The sequence below is a fragment of the Bactrocera neohumeralis genome, chromosome 4, assembly GCF_024586455.1.
Source record: "Bactrocera neohumeralis isolate Rockhampton chromosome 4, APGP_CSIRO_Bneo_wtdbg2-racon-allhic-juicebox.fasta_v2, whole genome shotgun sequence".
Classification (NCBI taxonomy): Eukaryota; Metazoa; Arthropoda; class Insecta; order Diptera; family Tephritidae; genus Bactrocera; species Bactrocera neohumeralis.
Window position 1 is genome coordinate 29972338 of NC_065921.1, and position 17332 is coordinate 29989669.

The following is a 17332-nucleotide window of genomic DNA, read 5'->3' on the forward strand; positions in this document are numbered from 1 at the left end:
CCTGAGTGTAGGCTATGTCGTATGAAGAGAAAATGACAAAAAATGGAAGACAGTAAGCAAACATTGGCGGCGTGTGAACTCGTGCGCAATAAACCGCTAACTGCTTGTTATTTCGATACACACATTTCTATTAACATATTTCTTCAAACAACAAAGCCAACAGTGCTTTTATGCATCGCTCAACCGATGCTTCAAATTATGCAGAATAAATTGAGTGTAAATGACAACGCACAAAGACTTGTTGTGGTTTACTTTACATTTATTTATGCAGGTATTCAATACCGAAATTCTTTAGTACCGAAATTTCGGAATTGCAAAATCGGGATTTTTTCGGGACAACAAAAAATTATTGTTTATGCAATTTTTATTCATTTATAAGTAAAAATTTTGAAAATATAAATTCGGGATTTTCGGGATCACAACAATTTTAGTATTAATTAAATAAAAAGTGTATATGTAAATATATTTAAAAACTAATTAGCGTTTTTTGATAAATTTCTCAGCAAAAATTTGTAATACGGATGTCGGAATTATAAAATCGAAATATTCGGGATTAAAAAATTTTGTTTTTAAATTTTTTGAATATTAATTCTGCGTTTTTTTGTTAATTTATTAGTAAAAGTATTAAATGTACAAAATCGGGATTTTCGGGATTACAAGAATTTTTAATTAAATAAAAAAAATAAATAAAAAATTAATGTTGTGTTTATTTGTTTATGAAAAAGTTTTAAATATATCTATATTCGGGATTACACAATCGGGATTTTCATGATTTCAAAATTTTGTGTTTAAATGTTTAAAAATTAATCATGCAATTTTGTATTAATTTATTATTAAACATTTTTAACAAAAACAAATTCGGGATTTTCGGGATTACAAAAATTTTTAGTTTTTCATTAAAACCTTCAAATTACTTAAAAATTAATTACTGTTTTTTTATTTATTCATTAGTATAAATTTGTGTATTTATTAGTAAGCATTTTGATTTTGTTTCGGGATTATATAAATTTTTAGTTTAATTTAAAAAAATTTGTTTGAAAAATTAATAATGCAATTTTTTATTTATTTATCATTAAAAATGTTTAATAAACAAATCGGCATTATCGGGATTACAAAAATTTTTAGTTTAGATTTATTAGAAATTGTATATTTAAATGCATTTAAAAATTAATGTTGCGATTAAAAATTGTAAAAAATTATCGGGACTCTATAATCGGAATTTTTGAGATTGCAAAAATGTTTAGTTGAAATTTATTTAATAGCCAAAAATTAATACAAAATCGAAAAAGTTCAAATGCATATAACGATAATTTATTTGACTTGAAATGTTTAAAAGCTCAAGTTTTCGGTACTTTCTACAGCAGTGCTTAGAAGCCTTTATCATAAAAATAAACTAACTCATACATAATATATAAATTGGTATATCGGGTTTATCTCTTTTTTGTCGTTAACAGTAAAATTTTCAATATCGACAGCCAAAAAACCGTTCAGCGATTTCATTGTTAACTTTACTTCTCTCCCACCTCCCGCATGTTCACACACAAATCGTCGAGACACCTGAGTCGTCAGTTGTTTATATTATCAATGTTTTGGCATCTCGTTGACACGTTGCGCACTTTCGATGTGCCTTTGCACCTTTCGCCTTGCCTCACTTACAAACATATGCATAAAAGATGCCGTGGCACGCTACTTTCCACCTTTCAAACATATTCGTTTTGTCTGCCCCTCTGACTTAAAGCGCTTCCTCCACAGCGTCGAAGCTGCGTTCATTCATACTTTGCTCTCGAATTTATTATTTCTATGCTTTGTGTCGCACTTTGCGTTTTTATAATGTTAATTCCCGGCATATTTACATAATTTTACATTTATCGTTTACGAAATTAACGCGTTCCGACACTTGCACTTTGTGCTGTTGGAGAAGACCGCCAGTTGCAGTTGACGCCTGTGAGCGCGGTAGAGATGGCAATATACAGCTGATGCTAAACAAAATGTAAACACATTATGAATTTTTTTATTTTTTACTTAAAGGGTGCAATAACCTTGAAATAAGTCGAATTTCGGTGTACTTTGAAAAAAAAAACTGAAGTCATCAGTGACGTTTCGAAAGAAAGGTCAGGTGATATAAGATAAATAGATGAGGATTGCACCGCAACTTAAGGTCTTTTGTGCCCTTTGGTCAGGTGATTCCAACGGCGTCTTCCGAATTTCAACTGTCGTCCACACTAAGCGTTGCAACGTATACTTATAACTAATATACATATGTAAATAATATTCTTCGTCGAGCTTAAAACTCGTTTCCACTCCTCCAATATTCCTTTAAGAAATTTCTCAGTTTCTCGGGGTACTTCGTAAAACAATTTCATTCAATGCATGGGTTTTCCTCGATTCAAATCGTCTTTGTCATTAGTCCAAATCATAGCTTCCCGCATATCATAGCCACAAACGGTGTTTTTTCGGTCCTGGTAGAGTAAGCATGTAGAAATTTCTCCAGCGCAATCTTATTTTTCTACCATGAGTAGATTTTCTGTCTGACTATCACCAATGTTTGCCTATAGACCGTATCTACTTAGGCCCTTGCTTTTTTAAGTTTTTATTTTGGTTATTTATCCAGGTACCGGAAAGGTAGTCCGGGTCCTTATATGGTCCAGTTACGAGGCCAAGGCACGCCCTTATTAGGCAATGAGTATAAAGTCAAACAAGAAAGAGTAAGAGAAGTAATAATCTCAACTCATACCACCACACCAACTTAATGATGACGAACTGCTGGTGAACGTACTCCGAGGCCTGCCAGGGTTGTAACAGAATGGAAGCCTTGGTATTAACCCATCGCCCTTATTTGCGAGGTGTTACCTCTAAATACTTAGATGTCAGAATACCTTGGCCACCAGTCCAGCGTTCAACCAATTCACGGTTAGTCCCAAGCATGGCCCGTGCAAAAGAAAGAGTCAAAAGTCTATAGGTGTTTAAATGCTGTAGGATACCCAAGATGTCCAGCGCGGCTGCCGGCAGTATATACACTGCTTTGCATTCCCAGGACCTTAAGTCCAATTAATCTCTTGAGATCTTTCAGTAACCGGCTTTTCTTCTAATATGAGGTTTCTTATTAGTCATGGACGGATCATTTGCAAGATCTGTAGTAGATTAAGCAAAGCTCTTTGAAGATAGCTTGAAAGTACTCGATTTTAAATGAATAATCATTGAAGCTCCATCCTCAAATCTAGAATGCTATATTTTGTAGTTCTGAGCAGTCGAATTTTGGGTTTTAGTTAAGTTTAAACCGAACTGAATCCGCAAAGCTTTAATACAGGAAGAAATTCTGAACGGGAACTAATATCATATTTCACTCACACTTTATTTTTATAATTAAAAAGCTGTTTTGATTAATAATTTTAACTTACGTCATTTTATTTTGTACTTGCAGAAGGAGAATAAAAATGGCGTCATGTCACCAGATTCACCCGAACAGGAAGCCGATTTCACACTCACACCCCGCACTGAAGCCAAATATAATAAGATCGACGAAGACTTTCAGCTGATGATACAACGCACTCAAATGGGCGGAGCGAGCGCATCCGGACGAAATCTTGGTAATACGAATTACACACTGCCGGTATCGGTGCCGGTGCCGGGCGCTTACGGCGATGCCATGCTGCAGGCGAGCCCACAAATGTCCCACACAAATATAAGCCCACGGCCGTCAAGCTCAGAGACCGACTCAGGTGGGATGTCCTTAATAAGTTAGTACGGAGTAGTGTCGCGGCGCACACACCACCATTTTCTTCACTTATCGTTGTGTTCAGTTTATCGTTATTTTCTTGTTCTTGTTCGCTTTTTATTTTTATTCTTTTTTGTTTTGTTTTTTTACGGAATGTTTTTGTTCGTTGTTGTTGTTTTGCATTGAGTTTGTTGTTAATGTTTTTTTTAGTTTATTCAGTTTTTTATTTTGCTTTCTACTTTTGATTTCGCTTTTTTGCAAGTTTTATTGTGTTTCCTTATCGGCGCGCAAATGCATTTCTCGCTTTGTTTGTTTGCATGCATTTTGCTCGTTTGTGTTGCCAATGTTGTTTGTTGCTTTTCATTGTTACTTTTTTGATTTTTCAGTTTCTTTATTTGTTGTAATTTCGTTTTGATTAGTCTTGTTTTATTTTTCAATCGTTTTTTGGTTTGATTTTTGCTGTTTCTTGAAATATTTTCTAGGCCTTGTATTCTTCGAGATCACACCTTACAGCATTTATAGTTTTGAGATTTAGATTAGAACAAAAATTATAGAAACTTTTAACACTCTTCGGTATTATACTTAAGTTTATAATCATCTCAGCTTCCACCACAGCTTCAAAATTTTAAAATCTAGTTAATTAATTTTTTGTTTTTTTTTTTGGAAAAAGATGCACTATAACCTCATATCTTTAAGAGTTCACCAGTTTCGACTTATTTGACATCTTTTTTCACTGCATAACCTTTTATAAACGCTAAATAGATATATTAGTTTTGGAACTAAGATAAGATAAGATAAATATATGAGGATTGCATCGCCACCAAAGTTTTATTCTGTCCTCTGCTAAGTCACAACGACCCACTTAGCTCCAGCATATTGATAAATTCCAATATACTGTTGGATTCTAGTGAGGCGATGTGTTCACTATTTGGAAACATGTATCCAAGAGTCTTTTTCCTGCGTCTGCAGACTGCAATGCAGTCAATTAGCGGGGTATATTAAGTTTTGGAGCTGACTGATATTTGAATTGCTAAGGAACTATTATATAGCTTTCTGAAAAGTCGACAAAAAAAATATCTTCCAAAAGAATGTGAGATTATGGGAAAGTCATTGTTTAAGAGCTACAGAGTTGGCTTAGATTTCTTGACATGTTTCATATATCCAACAAGGTGCTCTATAAGTATTATATTAATCACGATCCGTCATAAAAACTCGAAATTTTCAAAAAATGTTTCTATATCCTGAGTTTGCCACGAAGTCTGTGACACCGAAACGTTGGAGACAACATAAAGTTTATATACTATATAAAAGATTAGAGTAACGACCTCAATCGCCCGAGGCAGTTGTTTCCTTTTCACTAGAGGCGTTTTTTACGTGACTGTTCCCTAATCCCGCACAAAACCCTGGGTTGATCTGTCTGGATATATGCGAAATAGTCTCGAAGTTTTAGAGGTATTGATCTGAAATTCTGCAGATTTAGATTTGTTGCAACCACCGATATCGGACTACTATAGCATATAGCTGCCATAAAAACTGACCGATCAAAATCAACATTTTGTAAGAAAACTTGAACCTGTGAAGGGTATTATAACTTCGTCACAGCCGAAGTTAACATATTTTCTTTTTATTACTTCTAAATGATGCAATAATGTCAAACCTCCAAATTTCAGATAGCTGTCAAAAGTAAAATGCATCCGTATGTACATAAATACAGTCACATCCGATAAATAAGCACCACATACAAAATTTTGATCGAAAAGCACTAGCAATTTGATTTTATACGATTTATGTCTGAAGAACTTTGAAATTTTAAGGAATCATTGCTCAGAAAATAGTATATATATTACTGACTTTAAAAATATAAATATATAATTTTTACTACACGTTTCTAATGTTTTGCACATTACTGTGAATTTTATCACTTTTGCCCTACGTGCACTTTTTGCTCTCCACATACGCACATATATTCAATTCTTAGCCGATATATCTAATGTTTTGCACATAACTGTAGTTTAAGAATTTTCCTCTGATATAAATTTGAGTTCAAAAACGTTGTAGTATTAAACTTTTTTTTATACAAGCCACTCTATCTTAACTAAGATAACTAGATTTTTGTCAAGTGTTCTTAATTTTAGGCACATAACTGTATAACATAAATTTATATTTTATTGACACTTGAGGTGTAGTGTACATGAAATCTGCTTTATGCTGATCTAAATAGTTATAGCTGAGTAAGTCTACTACCGGAAAACTACCAAAAAGTCGGTTATAGACGAGTTAGTTTATTACCCAAAAACTACCAAAAAGTTGGTTTAGAAATATAATTCTGTAAAACTGCAGGTAACAGCTTTATGGTGATCTAAGCAGTTAGTCGACTACCCAAAAACTACCAAAAAGTTGGTATAGAGATATATACATAGCATTGTATATACTTTTGTTTTGAAATAAAAATTTCTAATTTTATTTATTTATATTGGTTAGCTTTTCTAAACATTTTTATTTTATTTTTGTTGTTTTAATTTTTTATTTTGTTTTATTTACGCTTATATTTTTCGTTGTATGCGTTTCGTTGATTTCATTTCGTTCATTTTACTGCACGCACCGTTTCGAGTTTGAGTTTCTTCCAGTAATACAACAAAAACCAAAAAAAAAAAATTTAAACACTGGAAAGAAACTATTTGTATTATATATGTATATATATTTTTGTATGTTTTACTCTAAAGCAATGCAAAACGAAATTTTTTCTCTTCTCTTTTCTTTTCTTTTACCACAACCACAAATCATCAAACAAACAAACAAAAAAATCAACTCACCAATATATCAAAAAATATATATATCTACATATAACTGTGTGTGTGTGTGTTTATGGTGTCCATCAAACGAATGATAAAACGCCACTGCATATATATGTATAAATTATACAACAACAAAACAACAACCAACCACACAGTTTATCCATCGGGTTCCATGTTGGAGATGTCAAACGGTTATCCGCATTCACATTCGCCGCTTGGTGGATCGCCCAGTCCAGGACCGAGTCCAGGTTTAGGTGGGCGTGAAATAAAATTTGCTTTAAATTGAAAATAATACAAAAGCCAAAGTAAAGCTCATACATTGTAGTGCCCATTAACAACTCACTAACATTTCACCACATAAAAAATATTCTCAACACACATTAATGAATACTAACAACAATTAATGTCACATTTTTAATATAATTTTAAGGTTAGAAATCGAAGCATGCCTCCCTGTGCATACATACATATGTATATAATTACACATTATAACACCCTTATATATTTATTTATAACTGTTTAATATTAAGTGTGGTGAATTTCTTCACATACCTATATTTACTAAAACCACTAACAAAAGCAACATTGCATAACTCATGCTTGCTTCTAGGCACACGTTTTCACCTCCCCTCAGCATAGTATGTTGCCTTATTAATCGTTTAAATTGTATACTCACCTACACCGCACCTCAAAATTCACCAACTAACCACTCCGTTGTGCTTACAACTACATTTTGTGTTACTTATGTCCTTGACGTGTGAAATTCTAAAATTATTCTCTCAACCTCAAATTTATAGCTCATCACCTGTCACACAAGCAACAGTCACCGGGCGGCCAAAATGGACGCGCTTCCAATCTACGCCTCGTCTTACCAACACCACTTGCTCAAAATATGTCAGCTGCAGATGAGATTAGCTACGGCGATGTGAGTAGTTGTAAATGTAGGTGTCTTCTATTTTAAATATAACTTTTCTTTTTTTTTTTGATTGCCACCGAACAGCAGCGACACAACCAGGCATCACTCAATACGCCCGTGGTGACGCTGCAAACGCCCATACCCAACATGTCGGGCTACACATTTGGGCCGCAAGATTTCTCTATGAGTTCCTCCGATGTTATGAGTTTACAGCCATGGACCACACATCAGGGACTCGTACAGCATACGGGGTGAGTAAATTGAGACATTTGAAACTTTTTTTAAGGTTATGTGCGAAAGAAGCGCAAATTTGTTTGCTGTTGTTGTAGCGGCAAACAAACATTCATGAAGTAATATCGAGGACTGACGCCGAGTTAACGGTTCTTGATAGGTTAAAATGTCTGGTTCTTGTTGTTGTCATAGCGGCGAAAAACATTCCTGCAATAATTTTGTGGAATAGGTCCGAGTTGACGGTCCTTGACAAGTTAAAATGTCTGGTCCGTTTCGTTTACTTAGACCCGAATGTCGTGGAAACCGGGAAATATTGTCGAGTAATATATTTTAGCTAATAGTCTACTAAGATTTCTAAAATACTCAATGTTGAATTGAATTTTAAGAAATTGATATACATTACTGTGGTTATAGAATTTCCGGGTGTCTTTCAGAACATCGAAAGTGAGTTCAACAATATTCTTTGTTCAATCTTAAGGATTCAGTGAATCTAAAGATAAACACGGGGTCGGCCTGCTGTGGTTTGAGTTTGATTCATACAGAAGCTATACCATGATAAGATACTGCTAACCGGCGGAACTACTGAATTTTGGCAAGTTATACACGAAACTGCAGGGTGCGATATCAAGAGATCGGTCCCAAGTCTGCTTTTTAAAAGAAGAAGGGTCGGATGGTGCATTTCACATTACTATACAGTAAGTGTCTCGAGAAGCAGACACAATTCTCATGACTTCCGGTTCTACGTTACCGGAATTGAGCCGGATTTTATCCGTCTAAAGACTGTTTTTAGGCGATCTAATCCCATTTGGATCGATGAATTTTTGATTAACAACAATTGCAGAAAAATTGTGGAGAACGGACGGAGAACTCTTTCAGTTTAATAATCAATCAACTATATGAATCGTTTTTGGTAAATATTTTTGCATACAAGCCATTGGAAAGTACTCAGGTTCTATTGCATTATTGCTGATAGAAGAAATTCTGAACAATTTAAGCTACTTGCCAGTCTTTACGGAACATTCCGTTAATTATTAAGCTGACAGCAGTGCCTTTCCCCTAAACTTACCTGGAAAATAATGGGTGTGGCGAATGTTGACAGAAACCTTGACTTTGTTTTTAATGATGGTTCGGAGCCATGTAGATCGTCAGACTGCGAACTCATGTTAACTGCACTGCTGAGAACTTATCTATGGATTAGGTAATACTCATATGTAAAACTATGTAAAACGGTACCTAGCAAAGTGACGTAAAACAAAGACCACAAAAAATGGTTCTATGGATTTAAGGCTTTATGCTATCCCCCCTTGGAAAGATACACATTCAACAAATGCTGGAAAGCATTAATCATTTCAAATATATTGGAGAATGTAAGGTCTCGTTGACAGTTGGTCTGTAGTCGTAGACCTGGAGGTTACGGATATTTTCGAAATTGACAAAATCGCAGCTCTGGAAGTGCCGTGGATAGTTACTTGCCACATTAAATCTTCCAAAGATATTGATCAACTATTTGTGGGTTCGTTTACATGAAATTCGACCACAAAGAAGAGATCCACACCTCAACAAATATTAAATTTGGGGACCTAGGGTTCACCGTTTTTATTTTATTTTTTTTTTCAAAAATTGCGATTTTTTCCGCTGCCTTCGCATACTCATACTTCTGAAAGTAAAAAAAAAAATGAAAGTCTTGGATTTAGCTCAGACTTTTAAACTTTTATAAGAAATGAAAATGCTTATAAATACGCCACTATATGCATATTTTTCTAACTTCACGACTTTTTTCTCGATTGCAGACTACCCCATTTGGCCGTACCGAATAGCACACCACCGCCTGCCACCTCGCCCGTCTCGATCAAAGTCAAATCCGAGCCACAATCACCGCCACGCGATCTCTCCGGTTGCCACCATCAGCAGAACAGCAACGGTTCGGCGGGCAGCAGCGGCAGCGGTGGTGGCGGTGGCGGCAGTTCATCCAACAGCGTCTCCACCGCCAATGCACTCGCGCTTGCCAATATGAATGCGACGGCGGTGATAGCGGGCGGCAGCGGCGGCGTCAATTCGGCGTCCGAGCAGGCTGCCAATCTGAGTGTACTAAGTCATCCGCAACAGCATCTGGTGATGGGCGGCTCAAGGCCCTCCTCCACGGGACATTTAACGCCAACGCAAGGAGGTAAGCGCAAAGCAAATTTTTTTAATATTTTGAATTTCATTTTATTTGCGCAACAAATATTTGGCAAGTTTCAATGCGCGCTAAGTGCTCTTCTATTTACTACTAAGTGATGCTAGTTGACGTATTTTTCTTCTTAAATAACAAAAATTTTAATTACTAGATTTTTAATTATATTATTTTTTTTTAATTTGTTTGAAAAGTTTCTTAATTTGTTTAAATTTTTTAAACATTTTTTTATTAATTACTTTTTGTTATTTAAACTTTCATTTCTATTTTTTTTTTTAATTTTTATTGACTAAAATATTTTTATTTATTTTTTTAATTAAAAAAATCTGTTTTTAAATTTTTACTTTATTTTTGTTTTTTTTTATAATTTTTTATGGTTTTAAATTTTTGTTAAATTATTTAAATTCTTTTTATTTATTTATTAATTTTTTTGTTAATTAAATTTTTTAATTTTACTTGATTTTTTTATTTAAATTTTAATATTTTATAAATTTTGTTTCTTTTTTGTTTTTAAGTTTTTTTTTAATATATTGTAATTGTTATTAATTAAATATTGTACTAATTACAAATTCTTTTTTAATTTTTTTATTTAGTTTTTTTTTTTATTTTTTATTGTTTTAAATTTTTCTTAAATTGTAGTAATGTTTCTTTATTAATTGTTTTTATTAATTAAATTTTTTTAGATTTACTTGATTTTTATTGAAAATTTTTTTAATATTTTATTAATTTTATTTCTTTTCTGTTTTTAAGTTTTTTTTTAATATTTTGTAATTGTTATTAATTTAAATTGTACTAATTACAAACTATTTTTTACATTTTTCATTTAGTTTTTTTATTTTTTATTGTTCTAAATTTTTCTTAAATTGTAGAAATGTTTCTTTATCAATTGTTTTTATTAATTTAATTTTTTAACTTAATTTTTATTGACTACAATTTTATTTTTTATGTTTTTTTAATAATTAAAAATTCTCATTTTTAAATTTTCATTTTTTTTGTTGTTTTTTTAGTTTATATTGTTTAAAAATTTTATTAATTTTTTTAACTTAATTTTTTACTTCAATTTTTTTTTGTTTTATATTTTTGTAATTTTTATTAATTAAAAATTGTATTAATTAAAATTTCTTTCTTAAATTTTTATTAAATTTCTTCATTAATTGTTTTAATTATATTTTTTTTAAAATTATTTTTATTTTAATTTCTATAAATTTCTATTGACTAATTTTTTTTAATATCTTTATTAAATATAAATAATTCTTTTTGAATTTTATATTTTTTAAGTGTATTTTTTGTAAGTTTTTGTAGTTTATTTTCTTAAATTTTTATTAATTTATTTTTTTTTAATTAATTTTTTTTTGTTATCAAAATTTTTAAATAATAGCTAAATAAATAATACATTTTTTTTAATTAAAATTTTCATTAGTTATTTTTTTTTAATTTCTTTAGTTGTTTTTTTAAACCTTTTTTGTAATTTTTACCAATTAAAATATTTTCTTTTATGAAATAAATAGCAATTGTTTTTGTTATTGCGTCATATTTCATTTGTTATTTTACTTACTTAAATGCTGTTGTGCGCCTGCGTACATACTTATGTTTGCATAGCAATAGCGATATAGTTTTTACTAAATATTACCAATTAAAACAAAACAACAAAAAATAACCGCGCAAGCGCATTGCATTTGCAGCAGCATGCCAGTTTTTAGCTAAAAATTGTTGACTTTTTCATAGAATTTTACTATATTAAATGCGTATTAACGTTTCTCGAATTTTTATCCAATGTAATAATAAGTAATTATACGTAATGCAAACACTAAAACATGATTACTATTTATTTTGCTTAACAAACGAACCAAATTTGTTAGGACTGTCCTTGAAAGCGAACGAATTCTTGAAGAAAAAAATTTGTTAGGTGTAGAAGTTAGTTGAGGAAGTATGTAATATACAGAAATTTTAGTTAAATTTAGAAATGTAGTTTAAGTTTTTGCTGCAGTGTAGCCTGTGCATAGTTAGCTGTGGGTCAACAATGCGTATGAGTAATAAATACAGACATATGTATATGCATATATAATAGTATATTGCAGTCAATACTTTAACTCGTCCTAATATGCTTACTCGATAACAACAAAAACAACAATGAAATCGCAGCCAGCGCTTAGTATGAATATAAAAGTTACTCATACGCACTGTCGCACTCAAAGCAAATACAAGCATCAACTACGTCAAAGTGTGTTAGCGCCTAAAAAACTTCCATATCCACATACCTTACACACTCCATTAAGTATACACCCCTTACCCCCTTTAACTAAAATTTATTGCAATTTTTTGTTACTATTTCATTTGTTATATTTTTCTCTTTCTCTTTACATTATGCGGTTGTACAAAATATTACCAAAAAAAAACTCGTATTAATATATTACAAATATTAATAATCAATCGCAGTGCTAGATAAATATGAAGGATATCAATACCGCTCGCAGCTGGGTGCGAATTCTAGAGTATGGAATTTTGCCGGTAATAAGGCCAACAAAATAGTAACTGTATAATACAGCGAATATACTCATACAAATCATCAATTACATACATACATATCTCCTTACATGCATATTTACATTCACACCTGCATATTCGTACATATTTCTCATACAATTCATACACTTTGTGCACCATTTTTAATAAAGGCATCATCGAACAATATCAAAAAACCAAAAACAAAAGTAATTACCCTCACTCTTGTTCTACTCTTTATTTGCCACTGCACACTTGTGGCTCACTATCTGTCAGGTGTTTTGTTCATATGTTTAGTTAGTTTATTGTTTATGTTTCTCTTACACTTTCCTCAAGTCTGGTAGCACCTTTTCGCATTGTCTGGTTCACTCACTGGTCGTACATTTGTAAATAATTCAATTGGTACCCACTTATATAGTTATTCAAGCAAACCTGTATTATACACATACACACACATATATACTGTATATATGATTAGTTTCTTGTGTGTCTTAGAATGCCATAATTGCTAATGTAACTATGTCTAATTTCCTGAATTGAGCAACTAAAATCAGTAAATTTTTAAGCGTTTCATAGAGGTGTCTTTCACTGTCTATTACATATGTACATACATACATACATATATACATACTTACATACACATGCATGAACAAAAACCAATTCTTATTAGTGTCTATAATTATTAATCTTACCGCATGTCTGCTTACATATATTATATATATAATTAACTATACTAGTTTCACTAAATTATTTAAAAAAAAATATTAATAACTAATATTATTTTCAATTTCTTTAAGTAAAATTTCTGTTTTACCGTTAGGTTGTATTACTATTATTATTTTGATGTTTGACTCACGATATGACATGTATTTTCAATTCTATAAACATTTTAATATTTTCAAAAATTTTTATTTTCAAAAATTTCAATTCTCAAAAAATTCTACTGCTTTCAAAAATGCAAAATTCCGAAACCTTCAACTTGAAAAAAACTTTATAAATGTAAAAAGGGATCAAAAAGTTGCTATAGAGTTCAATGTACATATGTATATCTCAAAAATTAAAAAATTTCGAAAACAAAAATATTTTATTTTGTACTTCTTAACGATACATATGTATTTAAATAATCGTTGACTTCAAAATCTCATTTCGAAAAGTTTTGAAAAATCGTGATTATTGGAATTTTCGACAAATATGTATTTCAGTATTTAAAATTGTACGTTTAAAAAATGATTTAAAAAAATTCAAAATATTTGATTTTGAAAAATTCCCAGAAACAGGAATTATTGGAAAGTTGTACAAAGAAATGTATTTAAGTATTTAAAGTATAATTCAAAAAAGTATTTAAAAAAAATCCATTTCAAAATATTTGATTTTGAAATATTAATCCTTTGTCTTTGTTTTATGCTATGTATATGAGAATACATATGTACATGCTTACATATGTCCTCAGTCCAATATTTCATATATACATACATAAGCCAAAAAAGTTGTATTTCAAAATATATTAGGTCAAAATTTCATTTTTAAGAATTTAAAAAGTTAGGAATTGAAAAATATTTCCAGCGATTTCATAACCCATAAAGTACAGTAGACTTACTCCACCACATCTGGCTACTTCATTTAAAGCTTTGTGAAAGAATAAACAACAACAATAATATGGACACCATCGAATTCTTTGGAATTACGCATTTTAACAAAGCTTGACGAAAAAAATAATAGTCAGAAAAAGTTTTTCAAAGTCCAAGAAAAAATTTCAAAATTTATAAAAAAAACTATTTTTCAAAGCTCAAAGCTCTTTTACCTTTAACTTAAAAAGCATTTTCTATACATATTATAAAATCATAAAACAAAATAGTTTCTAATAAAGCTTAAAAGGCTCCGAAAAAGCTCTATTCTGCTTTCGAAATTAACTTTGAAAGTACTCTTTATATTCGGAAATAAAACGTATAACACTAAATTTTAGTGTACCAAACCAAGTGAACCAAAAGTTCTCTCCCAGCGCACAAAAAAAAAAATCTTCAAAACACTTTCAAAATGCTAGAAACAAGTTGAGAGTGAATTCTGCTCATATTTTACTTTGGACAGGGTATATTAACGAAGTTTGTAATACCCAGAAGGAAAGTCTTCGGAGACTGTAAAATATAAAAATATCCATAAATGAGTCGGTTTAGCCATCTCCGTCCGTCTGTCGCTGTGAAATTTTCCACACGCCCTTTTCTCCCCATGATGCTACTGATTTGTTGGAATTGGTTAGATCGGTTCACTATAGCATATAGCTGCCATACAAACTGGAAGGTCGGAATCAAGTACTTGTATGGAAAACTTTTTCATTTGAGAAGATATCTTCAAGAAATTTTGCACAGCTTACAGCCTAAGGCAATGTTACAATCTGCGAAGAAATTGATCAGATCGGATCATTATAACATATAGCTGCCATACAAACTGAACGATCGAACTGAAGACTTTATATGGAAAACTATTTTATTTGACGAGATATTTTCATGAAATTCGGCATAGATTGTCTATAGCAACGGTAAAATTTCCGAAAAAAATCGCGCCGATCAAGTGACTATATTATATAGCGGCCATGCAAACGGCACGATAAAAATTAAGTTCTTGTTTGATATCTTTTGTGGTTGTGGTAGAGGATTTAACGTTTTTTCTTGTTCTCGTATTATTTGAAATCAATTCGAATTTTTTCGAAAATAAAATTTAAAAATTTATATTTTTATCATCAAATTTCACTCTCCAAATTTATTAAATGTGTTTTAAATTTTTTTTTTTGTAATTTTTTCTATAATTCAACTCAGAAAACTAATCCAATGTTATTGCAACACACTTTACCTGCTTGGGTCACTGCTTTAATATACATACATACATCTATTTGTCTTATATTCATCTGCATAATTTTACCGCAAACTATCCTAAGTTTTTTCGGGTATACGTTTTCTTTTCGCTTCCTTGGTGTTAGTGTTATATTTCTAAAAGCAAACATCAAACAACAATAACAATTCATTGCATGCACAAACAGACTAACATATACAAACATAATGCATCTATATGTAAACATAAATTAAAAGTGTTCTTGGAATGACAATGAAAAGCATGCAAAGGCAAAAAAGCAGCAGTGAACAGCCGCGCATGCGCATTGCAGTTGAGTGCGCCGCATAGCCAGCAAACAGCATGAAACACTAACAACTAACCAGCCAGCTGGAGAATCAACTGTCGGCTAACGAAAGCAGCCAACAACAAAGTCTAAGCCGCGAAGGCTTTGCAACGCATGCGCGCGCATACATGCATATAGAAAAAGAAATAGCAAAGTAGTGCAACTCATATATCACTCAGCTCACCTCACCTCACCTAGCAAACAGCCCGCCTTGCCGCGCCACACACTTCATCTCATTGTACAGCCCAAACTAATGCAATAACAGACTTTATAATTTTCAATACAGGTTCGGTTACGCCCACCAATGTGCCATCGCCCGACTTGCGGTTGACGGCCAATCAGCAGGCGCAACAGCAGCATCAACAGGCGCAACAGCAACAACAACAGCAGCAGCTGAATGACTACGACGGACCGAATCAGGCGCACAAGCGGCCGCGCATCTCCGGCGGTTGGCCGCAATAGCCGGCCCGAGAAGTGGCAGCGCACAGCAGCAGCAGCAGCAGCAACAACCACAATAACAACCATAACAATAACAACAACAACAGCAACAGCAACAACAATAGTAGCAGCAATAGCGCCGCAACAACAAGCATCTTGAGAAATTATCAGCAGCAACAGCAACAACAACAACACCAGTCACAACACAACGGCACGAGCAACCATTGCGCTGTTGGCGGCGGCGCCGGCGGCGTGCAACAAATGCTGCCACCAGCCGCCAACTCACCCTACCTGCGCAACACGAGCAACAGCAGCGCCAACAGCAATAGCAATCACAGCAACAGCAACAGTCCAGCGCTGCAGAAACCCACCTGCAGCGGAATGCGCAACGCGTACAACAACAACAACAATGGTGTTGGTGGCGCTGTCAGCCCACATCCAGCGACACGTCACGGCAAATATGCCAGTTACTTGCAACAACAACAGCAGCAACGTGCACTTTTGCAGCAGCAGCAACAACTACAACAACAGCAACAGCAGCAGCAACAACAAGAAAACTACTTGAATGCCGTTAATTGCAGCCTCTATGGTGCCAGCAGCGCTGGCGGCGCTCATGCCACACAGCCAACGCAGCATGCTTATAGTCACGTGACTGCCGGTGCGGCAATGAGCGCCGGCGCGGCATCAACAAGCCACTTGCAACATCACGCGCTTCCGCATACAAACCTGAGCATAAGCGGCATGAGTCACGCACACAGTGCGGGCAATGCAATCATCTCGAAATGAGTGAGCCAGCACTGCTGAGCTGCTGGAGCGGAGCCCGCGAACGGGAGCGGAGAGTGGAAGAACTGCGCGCTGGCTGCAAAGAGTTCTTCTTCTGCGCTGCAATTGCATGCACTTACTATTCCGTAAGCAACACATGTACAACAACAACAAGCTTACCGTTGAAATTAACAAAAACATCACAGCAAAAACAACAACAGCAACAATTCTCATTAAAAAAAAAAAACAAAAAAAGTATGAAAAATATGAAGCAAAGCAAAATAGAAACAAAACACATCACACTCCCAGTTTAAGTTTAAGTTCATGTATGTATGTGTGCCCACAGGCTGTTTAGAAGCGCGAGGGGTCGTTGGGCGAGCGCAGTCGTGTGCGGCAGCGGGAAACTAGTGGATTAGGAATTCATTAAAGTGTCATATCGTAAATGTAAGTCAATGTTGCTCCTAAAATGAGTTTAAAAAACAAAACAAACAACAATAACAACAACAAATAAATTAAATGAAAATTTTTAAAAGCAAAAGAAAAACAAAATGGGTGCAGTGGAATAAACTTAATTTAAATTAAAACTAATTTTACTTAGTTTAGCATAATTAATTATACATATGAATGTTTGAAA

At 33.0% G+C, this 17332-nt stretch overlaps 1 protein-coding gene across 9 annotated transcripts in view; it reads left to right on the plus strand.

Moving 5' to 3' along the window:
- The window catches only part of LOC126756386 (myocyte-specific enhancer factor 2), a 236369-nt gene extending 220409 nt beyond the window's left edge, over positions 1-15960 (plus strand). For 2 of the 9 annotated variants that reach the window (XM_050469421.1, XM_050469422.1), the window contains 7 exons: positions 3422-3737; positions 6666-6764; positions 7308-7435; positions 7511-7677; positions 9448-9824; positions 12267-12338; positions 15785-15960. In XM_050469421.1, the coding sequence (XP_050325378.1) occupies positions 3422-3737; positions 6666-6764; positions 7308-7435; positions 7511-7677; positions 9448-9824; positions 12267-12338; positions 15785-15960 (1335 nt within the window). Of the gene's footprint in view, positions 1-3421; positions 3738-6665; positions 6765-7307; positions 7436-7510; positions 7678-9447; positions 9825-12266; positions 12339-15763 lie in introns of all 9 variants that reach the window. The other 7 variants (XM_050469423.1, XM_050469424.1, XM_050469425.1 and 4 more) reach the window with 7 other exon arrangements.
- Positions 15961-17332: the final 1372 nt, after the last annotated feature.